The sequence below is a fragment of the Lepisosteus oculatus genome, chromosome 1 (assembly GCF_040954835.1).
Source record: "Lepisosteus oculatus isolate fLepOcu1 chromosome 1, fLepOcu1.hap2, whole genome shotgun sequence".
In the NCBI taxonomy this organism is placed as follows: domain Eukaryota; kingdom Metazoa; phylum Chordata; class Actinopteri; order Semionotiformes; family Lepisosteidae; genus Lepisosteus; species Lepisosteus oculatus.
This window is the reverse complement of record NC_090696.1, coordinates 66,752,016-66,764,178: the sequence shown is the minus strand read 5'-3', so window position 1 is coordinate 66,764,178 and position 12,163 is coordinate 66,752,016. Positions and strand designations below refer to the sequence as shown.

General features: G+C 43.6%; 1 protein-coding gene across 1 annotated transcript in view; it reads left to right on the top strand.

Annotated features, from left to right (window-relative positions):
* The window catches only part of rnf38 (ring finger protein 38), a 66,029-nt gene that overhangs the window by 41,077 nt on the left and 12,789 nt on the right, over positions 1-12,163 (top strand). The window contains exon 3 of the mRNA XM_069191602.1: positions 10,130-10,323. Within this exon, the coding sequence (XP_069047703.1) occupies positions 10,130-10,323 (194 nt within the window). The remainder of the gene's footprint in view (positions 1-10,129; positions 10,324-12,163) is intronic.

Below are 12,163 nucleotides of genomic sequence, written 5' to 3'. Positions count from 1 at the left end.
ATTTCACAGCTGAAGGGCGGACTGGCTGTACTGTCGGGATCCGCGCCGTTCGTCTTGAACGAAGATGCATTCTCTTGACACTGCAGGGTCCTAGCCTGGAGCGCCACTCAGTTTGCCACTGATTCACACAGACTTGGCTGTCTGAAAGCGTGGGGGAGTGTTGCGGTTCCCCTGTGCCCCAGCCTGACAGAGCTCTTGCAGCTGCAGTCCCTGGCTGTTGAGTCCTCAGTGGGAGACAAAGGACGAGGCTGGAAATGAAGGACATTTCTAGACCTTCTGCGCACACAAACCACCCTGTTCAGGAATGCTTGAACTCTCGAAATGAAGCTTTCTGTAGCTGCCTTTCGAATATCGGATGTTCATTCTTGAAATGTTTTGAGAATGAGTTTCCTGGTCCGGCCTTTTCAGAAAAAATGCCAGACTCATTTGGTTTCCAAAGGGGAATTGTAGTCCGGATTTTTCAGACCGGTGATTTAAGTCTTGGTAACGAAATAAATTCATTGACCTAATAGACAAAAAAAAAGTCAAATTTCGAACTCGGCGTTAAATTGTGAACATTCTGAAAGGATTGCAGCATGGTGTCCAAACTCCCATTCGAGTTCCCACAAACTGCAAGGCGATGCAGCCCTTCCTGCTCACTAGTCCCTGTAATGATTTTCGTAATGTGATGTGTGAGCGAATAAATACCGGTTGTGCAGCAGATGTTTCACTGCAGGAATGTTCCAACATAGTCAGCAGACAGATTTCTCTACAAAACCATCTCGAAATCGAAAGCAATGTTTCTGTTGGATTAAAGAGATGTATTCACAAGCCTGCTTGTTTACGCAATCGTAGGGCTCCACACGTCACCGGACGTTTTGTTGCCTAGTTCTGAATCGCAGAACATGGCACTGTGCTTACCTGGGACTTTATTCTATTTTATGATGTAAAAACCTCCAACGTACAAGTTACTGTGTACGTTTGACCTTATTGCGGTTTGAAATGCACTAATCAATGCTGTTTCTTTCAAACCCAATAACACATATACAAAAAACAAATATTTCATATAACAAAATATGAAAATAGCATTACAGTGTTCCACTTTTATAAAGAGGTTTGACTGCTCACTTAACACTCCCCCCGCCCCTCTATATTTTGTTTAGATCATATTAGCTTGCCTAAATGTTTGCTCGTTGTGCTTTCCAGTGAATGATAAAATGGCAAAACAATGGTGTCTATTGTGTCTTGGATCAGCTCGCTCTTCCATGTTCAGCTCCAGCAGTTAACGTATGTGCAGCTTCTCCAGAGCAAGCTAGCGGAAAAGGAACAGCTACTGTTTTCTGTACGCCAGTGGGTTTTTAATGGGTCTGTATTCTATCCCGTTTCAGTCTCACTTTCCGGCACCTGATATCATCACTCGGAATCGGTTGCAAAGTAGCTTTCAGGAGCCTGAGCAACACCAGCAGTGTCCTCCTGAATGGGTTTGTTCCAGAAGAGCTGTAGCTGGTACCATAGTTTGTGGTAGAAGAAGGCTTGGAATAGCACAACACATCCAGCATGTGGCATTAAAAAAATAAATCTTAATACTTTTAAAACCTGATATATCAGTTCCTGTTTTGTTTACAGCTCGAGACCTTGAAGGACAAATTAAGGGGCCGGACTCTTTGACTTGTGAGCTGCTTCTCCTAATCCGCGTTGTAGGTGTTGGGTAGTTCGAACAAGGAAGTCAAATATCCGTTTTGCCTGAAGGTACAGGATGTGGCATTTAAAACCTTCAGGCCTCAGTAGCATCGTTTTTGGATGCCTTTGTTGTCCTAGGCTTAAAATGTAGAAACTTGCAGGTAAAAGACAACCATACAATGTGAAGTGGTATCTTTAATTTAAAAAAATCCTCAGCAATGCAGAAGAGTGGCCAGATAAGGTAACATTGACAGCAGGGGTACCCTAAGCCTACCTGAGAAACCAGTGAGCCGGCTGGTTTTAATCTCATTTTATTCTCCAGTTCGACTGTTGAATGCTTAGTTAACTTTACAACATAATTAAACATATTGGAGATTGACTTGTAGGTATTCGGATCCTCTGAAAAAAAACTTTGCAGAGGATCCAGCCAAGAGACTTGTTTGTTCAGTTAAGTCCAGAGCTGGAATGAGATCCAACTGGAACTCCTGAGCCATAGACTGGTACAGCTTTACTTACTTTTTACTTTACTTGTCTGCAGGATAAATGTAATGGCTTTCTGTTGCCTACCTGCCTTTAGAATTCACAGTAATTTATAACACAGCCCTTGACAACGTGCTTGTAATTACATGTTATAGGAAAATAAAGTTAGGTTTGCAACACACAATGCTGTAACTTGGAATATTAATGTCACACATTGATTATGTAAATGAGAAATTCTGTAAAAAAGGGTATCCTTAGAGAGGAGCGAAACGGAAAAAAAGAACATTTAAGTATTATTATAATAAATATTAATGCCTATAATTGTGCATTTTAATCAAGCTGCTTGGTTAAACAGTAGGTAAGGTGCTCATCAAACTACAGATCTGATTTGATTTGGTAAAGGGAGAGTGTACAAAATTCAGTTAGAATAGAAAAAGAGTTATTTTTTGCAAGTCTGATTAAGTCCCAGTGCTACTGGTTATAGTTGAGTCCTTGCGACTAGCTAACTTTGACACATGATTATTTCTATACAGTTATGGTATAGCAATGTGAATTCTGTTTTGACTCAAGAAGAAAATACTTTTTTGACATGAAGTGAATGAAAGGGTGGCATCGTGATGCAGTGGTTGGCATTGGCTGCCTCTCTGTACTGAGGCCCTGGGTTCAATTCCAGACCTGGGGGACTGTCTGTGTGGAGTATGTATGTTCTCCCCATGTTCGTGTGGGTTTCCTCCCGCAGTCCAAAGACATGCTGGTAGGTTAATTGACTTCTAACTGTCTGTGTGTCTCCCCTGTGATAGACTGGTGTCCTGTCCAAGGTGTACCCTGCCTTGCCCCTTTGCTTGCTGGGATAGGCTCGGGCTCCAAGTGACCCTGAATTGGATAAAAATAGATGGAATCTGAAGTACGTCAAGAAATTGCATATGTAGAGAGCTGTAGATATATATTTTTTCAGGGGGTGTTTTAGAACTCTGTGTCCAGTGTTTAGATAGAGCTCACGTGAGAATATGGCACAGGCCACTTGAATTCACCGAACGTCTTTGAACATTATTTCAAAATCATTAAAATGGTAACTCCAGAGATTTAACAATGCAATCGGACAATGTGCGTTCCCTCCTTTAACTTTAACACGGAAAAGGAGTAGTTAGTGTTCATACTGTAAGTGGTTTCATTTGATGTAGTGTTCATCAGTCGTTCAGTTTCAGTGTGGAGGAGCATTTAGTGCTTTGGGCTTTTAACAGAAAGGTTGTAGGTTCGAAACTTGTATGGGACTGCTGCTGGTGTAGTTTTGCGCCGGGTAACTAACTCCGATTGTGCCAACACCATACCCAGCTGTATGAATGATTACTTATGTAAGTCATTTTGGGAGGGAAAAAAATACTGTCAACCAAATGAATGATAAAACTCTAAATAAAATAATTTAGTTTCGTTGTATGAAGTTTGTCTTCTGTTGCGGATGGTAAGAATACTTTACATTTCTTAGTGTAAACGGTCAAATATCCATATTTAAATTGCTATTCAGTTTCAGTATCAATCAAAATAAGATAGCTTGTTGCAAAAATAAATCCCTAGCCCGGCTTGATCTAATTATGATTTTCAGAGCCCTTGATATGAGCTATGTCCACCTACAGAAATGTCTCTGACTGTTGGGTACTTAGTCAGTTGAAGGATAGTGGGTAAGTCTGATAAGAATTAGTCACCTAGATGACTAATCTTTTATTAAATGATAACTAATAAAGGACAACTCATGTTTCTCATTGATGTCTGGTTTAATCCCGGCAGCATTGGGGAGCACCGTGTACATTGTACTAACTTTATGGAGGTCTGTCTGTCAGGTGCGGTGTTTTTACTGCGGGATGCAGCAGATAAATGACAACCCGAGACGACATGCAGTACCTGGTGAAGACGGCGTCCCGTCACACACCAAACCCGCTGCCAGTGTTTAAACATGTCATGACAGCAGCTCAGCCCTTGCTACTCGAGCTCACACCTGCCATGTCTCCTGCTCGGGAAAATACAGGTTCTCAGGGGATTATCTGAGAGTATTGCCCTCCATTTCAGCACCGTTTGCAGTTCAAAGCTGAAAGTGTGGTGGTACAGTAGCTCGTAAATAAGGCACTCGAAATATTTGACTGATCATACTGGATGTCATAGGATGCTACCTTGTGTAAAGAAGACAGATTGCACAAACTATAGTTTGTCTTCCATTAGGGTTTGTGTTTTAGCTAATAGTTTATATTGTTAGGACCATTCCAGCTGTCGATTTTTTTTTTACCAACGGCAGCGAGGCGGGGGGGAAAAAAGAGACCCGGGCGAAGTGTAAATGAAATGTCTCTTTTGCGAGTGTCTGTGCCATCCTGATATGGCTGCTCATGACAGAAAACTTAGCCTCCCGCCAGTCACACCGTCGCAGGGATGATTTATTTATAGAGCTGCTTCATTCACCGAGACATCTCCTGTGAAATGTCTTATTAGCAACTTCTGTGCTGTAGAAGAAACGCCCGAACCGTCGGAGCTATATATAAAAAAAAAGTTTAGTGACTGTAAATGCGATTCATTTAGGATTCAGTATGAACCGCCTTCCTTGTGCAATGTTAGTCTTTCATACTGAGTGCACCTCCAGAACGCACAGCCAATGAAGCGCACATATACTGAGGTGTAATCGTTGATGCAGCAGGAGCTCAGAACAGCAACAGCCTGACAGGGGTGACAGCACGACAAGAGAAATATATACAGGCTAGGAAGCGAGCGTGTTTGTAACTGTACACTGTGGTGATCTGTACGAGCTGGCCAGCTTTTCCTCCAGCGCAGACTCCAGCTTGTAACACGGAGGCCATCGCCCTACTGATGGTCATTTTGGAACGTTTGCCGTTGCTGAATGACAGCTCGAGAATAACCGAGACTCGGGAGCAGCAGCTCCTTATAAGAGCATCTGGGACACTAGATTCTTGGTTTTTATTTTGCCTTGAGAAATGTTGGTGTGGAGTATAGGAAAAAACATTGATTTTTCTCAAGCCATTCAGTTATTGATTTGAGCTTTACCTAGGGCTCTATGTAATTAAAGTGGACAGTATTGACACACCAGACTGAATGTACTGGTGGATTTCCTATCACTACTTAATGTATTGTGCTAGTTTACTGTACATTATAGTAAGTAAAAAAACAAAACATAATAGAAATAATTTTATTAAGTTGTGTGGGGTGTCCCAGACTAAGAAGAGCAATCTCTATAGTGTATTGCTTGTAGTTTTTGCCGTCCTCTTTGTCTATGACTTAACCTAACTGCAGCGTTTTGCATGAAATGTAGTTTTCATACCCTGTCTTGAGCATCAACACTTACCGATGCAGTTGCTAATGCATGCAAAAAAGCACTGTACATTTCAAGAAAACACTAATTCATATCCCTGCCCGTCGTGTAGTCCATTAAATAAAATGTATTCCAGCTGTGTTGCACGATGAAACTACATTTCATAAGGCAGTCACGTAGAGTAAATGGGATTTTTGGTTTTTAAACATAGACATCTCCCTAATGGAAAAGCACAGAATTATTTAACACATAAATAAAACAACAGGTTCAGTCAACATATGTATTATTTGGTATTTCCTATTATCAACAAGCTTAAAAGCCAGTGCTTTACTGACATCTTAAAGCAAAACAAAAAATTCACCTGCATGGTAAACTACAACTTGGAATTTTAGGGGAGAAATATTTGGACGTATGCAGCACTTTAAAAATTCAACTTGACCCCCTAGCGTAAAAGAATGTGATATGGTAGCATTAGTATTCATGAACCCATTTTCCTCCTCCTGATCCATTCAGAACTAATTTGGGATGCCTCTTTTGTTAGCTTTTTGGAAGCAGAATCATCTGTGATTTCTGAACGATTTTGAGCAGGCAGCTGATCCATTCATTTACGGACTGAAACGCGTGCAGATCTTTGTTTCCTGTACAAAACGCTTTTAAAAATCTGTGCAAATGTCTGATTAACTGCACAAATGTGATCATTTGGGAGTATAATGATGGGATCTACCATGGCTCTTCAAGACGATAGTCAAATTGTAATCTAGCAGTACTGGACAAATTCCACTTACGTCCCCTTCTGGTGAGAAGAGGAACGCTGGCTTGAGACTGAGGCTTACTGTAGCTCAGAGTGAAGGTTTGGCAATGTGCAGAACAGCTTGAAAGCACAGGAAGGTCGTCTGTGTCCCAGATGATGTCTTCTGTCTTTGAATATGGCGAATTTGGGATAGCCAAAACCCAGTTAGTATTTTTCCAGAAGATAGCATTTGTTCCAGGGCTACTCTTTAATTGTGCTTGTATCTCTGTTTATAACTGATGACGTGCACTTTAGAGCAGCATCAGTGTTTCAGCTTGTTTGGGATTTTCTGTATTTCAAAGCTGATTTAGCCTCTTACAGCTGGTAGATCTGTGCATAAATATAGGGCTCCTGGCTCTCTCCGTTTTGTCCTCCTATCTGTGCTTGCGCTGTGTGTCTGAAAGCGTGTAACAGGACCCCAGTACATCGGCAGCAGCTTCAACTGTGATGGAAAGCGATTCAGGTCAGCCATTTTCTTGTTGAGGTCTTGAGCTGCTGATGGTTTAGGGAGATCTGCTGGTGACAGCCTGAGGAACTGAGGATGAGGAAGCCCTCCTGTAAAACAACTCTAGAGACCTCGTGACTTGGTCACCGTGAACATGAATAGAGTATTCTGTACTTGAACATTGAGTGCTTTTTACCACACAACACTTTTAATGGCTGTGCTGTTTCCAAAAGCTTTACATTTCTAGAGCAAGCATCTTGATGTGGCAGGTAAAACCAGAGTGGTTTAATGAGGAGTTTACAATTTCTGCTTTTTTTTAAAGTTCAAAGATGTCTCAATAAGGACAGCCCAGTATCTTTCAAATCCACCCCCTCCCTAGCATTACCAAAGTCATCCTGTTTTGAGAGTAGATCACTAATATAATCTAATAAAGGCTTGTATTTCACTGATTTGATTAATTTACCCAGAGCCCATCATTGCACTGTCAGGCAAAATGCAGCCTCCTGCCCAGCTCTGTATCTGAACGTGTCCTATTTAGCCAGAGCCTGTAAGAAGAGTTGCTCAAAGGACAGACAACACTTAGCTTTAGCAGTCAGGTTACAAATAGCCCCTGTTCTGTAAATTGTCAGCGTGGTTTAATGAAACTGAGAGCAGGCCGCAGTATTTCAGCTCGCAGAGCGGGCAGGCTGCTTATGGTCTGGCAGTCCTGGAATAGAGTTGGTGTGTTGCCCTGGTTTCACTGTAGCCTCTGGCTGTTAGCAACACTGGCCTAATGATTCCTCTGTGGAGGGGAGGGGCTGTCTCTTCTCATCAGATTCCGAGGAGGGAGGAGAAAAAAAAAACCTCCAGAAAGGCCCGGAGGATCTGTTTTGGAACCCAAGGGGTGTCCTCGCAGAGAAGAGACAAGATTGCGAAAATGACGCCTCACCCAGGAAGAACATTTCATCACGTTTAAAAAAATAAAAACCCCAACAAACCAGTCCTGCTCTCCCTGCAGGGCCTGAGTCACCTGAATGTGACCAGCCTCATTTCCCTTTTTGTTTCTGTTGTGTTCGCTTAGCTTTTTTTTTTTAGAGCTTTAAAAAAGGCTCGCTGTCCCGTTTCTGTTTTTCACACACAGTGAACAGTATCCCGTGGGATAAACAGAGAATTTTCTGAATTATTTTATTATTTCAGCTGTTTGCTACTATAGTTCAGGAAAATGGGAAGGAAACCATCTCAGTTTTATTAAGTTTTCATTGAGGGGGGTCATAGATTGAATCATAGATGTCACTTCCTTTTCTCAGTATATGCTAAAGTACATTAAAGTAAATGGATGTAAACAAAAGCCACGAATATCTGACCATTTTAATTTTACAGCAAGCAAATCTTTGAACATGTACAACAGTTAGTATACAGATAGAGACCAGAAAAGGAGCTCTAATATAAAGTCACTTATTACAGCATTGGCCCACTACCTAGGGCCTGTATGCACAGTGGCGTAGAGTTTACGAGAATCTGCAAAGTGTGTTTGGAAACAAGCACGCCAGCTCACTTCTGGTTCACTGAGGAAGAAGAGGGTCTCGGGAGTAGTTCCAGAATGTCTCCTAAATACTGCCTGGATTGTGAAGTACTCCTGAGACAATTTTTTTTCAAATCCTCTGAGCAACACCCCTTCTGGCAGGAAAGCAGTGCCGTGTCATGGGGGTGTAGATGATCACTCGGTTTTATTCAGAAGCGATGAGCAATGCCCTCTGCCTTTCGAAGGGGATGAGTGCCCCAGAACATTCTTCTTCCGGATCCACCCCTAATTCCTTTTTCCTCCAGTGCCAATAGGCAGTCTGAAATGAGATCATTGGGCTGTAGGATGGACATGTGTGCCATGTGCTCTGGTGGTCCCTTTTGCTGGCCGTTCCGCTTTGGGATGCGATGGTGCTGTCCGATTACGCTGCTGCGTAAGTCACAGATATGAGCAAGAAGCGCACCTTCCAGTTCAGGAAGTGACATCATCGCAAGCTTGACTAATCTGCGCAGAGTGAGCCAAAGCATGCGCTGTGCGCGTGCGTCATCGGCGTGTTGCGACAGTTGCCTGCTTCTCTGGCTGAGGTTGGCATGGACTGTGTGTTCTTTAAAGGTCCCACACAACTTAGTGGCAGAGGGAAAGCAAGAATGAAGTATGACTGAATTCTAGGCTGTTGTGGTTTTATACAGGTTGTTACGCTATCTGTGTAGGCTTTGAATGAAAACTCAGTAATTGCAGGTTTAGTTTGATCATTATTCTCCATGTACTAGGATTATCTTGGTGAATACTGATGCTTTACATAGGTTTATTGTGATTGCAGCTATAGTCATGTAATTATATTGTTATGACAGTGGACAACTTGTGTAGAAGCAACAGTAATCCATTCTCGTTGCCGGTCTTTCACACCGTGATAAACAGCTCCGTGTCTTTTATTTCTGTCTCTTAAATCAGTCTAGAGATATTCAGGTGTCTCTGCTGAGTTTGAAGCAAGCTCTGCTGGGTCTAGCATTGCTGCAGCTCCGGCATTTTTTTATGCTCTCAATAGCTTTATTTTTTTTCTTGATATAGAGAAAGTAGTTTCCCACCCTGTCCCTAGGGGATCACTGTCTTTTCTAGTTTATGGTCTTATAGATGGTTCTTACTCTTGTTGAGGCTCATTGATTTTAGTTTTCTGTTTGGGACATATTTATAAGTTTTCCTTTGTGTCTGAAGAGGTCAAAAGTTTTTTTTTTTATGGTATCAATCCTGTACTATATTCTGAGCTTCAGACCTGACCTCAATCAGTCTTTGTGCCTGAAATGTGACCAATCGGAGAAGGAAAAAATGCCCGTTGTGGGGTGTCATTGCTACCTGTGTCTGCTCATCAGCTAGTAAGAGCTGATAAGTCACAAGTAACAGGCAACAGGCTGAGAAGAGGCTTTGTAAAGTTCTTAATGCTGAAGTTGGTCCAAGCCGTACCCTTGAATTCAGGTGTTTGTGACACTCAGAACTGCAAAAACAAAGTTTGTGTGAACAAAGAAGCAGATAAATGAAGCCATTACTGAGCACTGGAGATGTAGAGCTCTGCTGTAATGAAAACGAGTAGCAGCTGTGTTCATCCAGGACCAGGGTGGGTCTTAGTGTCATATAGCGTGGGAGGGGGCTGACAAAAAAACATGAGCAGTGTTTGAGATTTTGGTGATGTCAGATTAACATTTTCACACTGTAGTGCGGTGTCACTGCGCCACAGCCTAAAAGCACAGGCCATTCGCTGAAAAGAGAACCGCGGGCACCAGGCTGGCAGTGAGCCCGGGGCGGTAAAGGTTAATTAAGACGAGTGAACCGTTCTCTACAGGTCTGTGTGTTATGACTTGGAAGCCGCAGTGTGAGATTCTGACAGGAATGTTTTCCAGTCCGTTGCCTGGCCTGATTTCCTCGTCTCTCCACTGACCCCCCTCTTCATTTCAGAGTGAAGACAGCCCGAGCCCCAAGCGCCAGCGGCTCTCGCACCCCGTCTTCGATTTCTCCTCCGCCTCGCCCGCCCCCTCGCCCCCGATGCGGCCATGGGAGATGCCGGCCAATCGGAGACCCCCCTCGGCCCGGCCCAACCAGCACCACTTCTCAGGGGAAAGGTGCCACACGCCGGCACGCAACAGGAGGAGGTACGCGGTGGAGGGGGGGCCGCAGTGGGTTTGAAGCCTTTGGGGACGCTGCGCCGCCTTTAAGACGACAGGGGGACGGGACCGTGCGCTCCAAGCTCCCTTTGCGCGTCCACGTGTTCGGCTCCGTCATAAACGACTGGTGGGGCGCCATGGCGACGCCGCGGCCAGCATTGCTGCCTCACGGTGCTGGGGCCCTGGATCAGTTCTGGACCCGGGGTGCTGTCTGTGAGGAGTTTGTACGTCCTCCTCGTGTTCACTGCCCCTTCAGGTTTCTGCTCTCATCGAGTTCTTGCTGTCGTCGAGCCTCACGGTTGTCCGTTTTCTGTCTGGGGACATATTTGTAAGTTTTCCTTTGCGTCTTAAGAGGTCAGATGGGTTTTTTTTTATGGTATCAATCCTGTACTGAATTCTGAGCTTCAGGACTGACCTCAGTCAGTCTTTGTGCCTGAAATGTGACCAGTCGGAGAAGGAAAAAATGCCCGTTGTGGGGTATCATTGCTACCTGTGTCTGCTCATCAGCTAGTAAGAGCTGGTTAAGGCACAAGTAACAGGCAGCATGTTGAGAAGAGGGTTTCCACCCTCAGTCAAGAGACCGTAGGTTAACTGGCTTCTGGAATTCTGTCCCTGGCATGATTGAGTGTCCCAGCAGTGGGAGGACATGAGTGTTGTGACACTGGCAGTGTGCAGAAATCAAGCCCCACTCCAGCATGATAAGATAGCCAGATTCTACTGAATGACACAACGGAGTTTTCTCAGTGTCCTAAAATGTACTGGGCCCGGAGGCTCCCAAGCCAGGCTGCCCTGATTAGAGTTACAGAAGGAACTTTTCTGCTATGAAACCTAGTAGTTGTTTGGCAGAAACAGTTTAGAACTGTTGCCGAGATTTGTTTTTCTTAGTGGAACAATGATTTTTGTGCTTTCTATATAGGAGTGCTCATGTCTTAACCACAGCAGCTTCAAGCTGCGCCATAACAAGCTGTGACAACACATCGAGACCGAATCTGACCAGTTGCTTAAGACTGGTGAGGAAGGGACTGTTATAGTGCCCCCTACAGTTTGGTTTCACTTGGGGCGGCTATTGTCTTAGTATTTACTTTGTGGTTCTTGATTTGTTTCACGCAATTTCAGGTTTGGAGGACATCAAATTCTTGACTTTCAGCTCAAGCTTTTCTGCACTGTGCCCAATAGAAAGTTTTTATGATTTAATGGCAAAAACGCAGATTCTGTATGAACAGTAGCTCTGAGCTCCAATTCTATAGAATATAGGCTCCAGTGTAGCTTTGTCGTCCTTAATCATTTTTAATAATGATACCAGTTCTTCTTTTTGTTTTGTTTTTTGTCATCTGTTGGAACAAAAATGTAATCATTTATATTACTGTAATAGTATTGTATTTTGTACTGTCTGTCGCACACGCCTGTGCTTGTGCATGGGCGTTTTCGTTTGTGGTACAAGGTAAGGAGTGCCGCCTAGTGCTCAGTCATCACAATGTCCGTTTGTACCAGGCTTGCTTTCTGCTCGCGGTCACAGTCCGGCTGTATTGAAGCCCGTCTTGAATTTGGTTGATGTAGCGGTTAGGACTCGAGACTCCAGACACGAAGGTCAAGCGTTCCAGCCCAAAGGGGGATAAACCTTGGGCAAGGTGATTTTCCTAGCCCCAGTATATGATTTTATTGTAGAAGTTTGAGTGGGGGGCTGCGTCAGCATGTATAGGCTTGCAAAGGAACAGGTGAAGGTTTATTCCGTGCTGAAAGGAGAAGAAAAAAAAGACACAAGTGTGAGAAACTGAAATGTTTTCCTTTTCCTTTCAGAATGGAATAGACCTTTACCTGTTCCATTGCT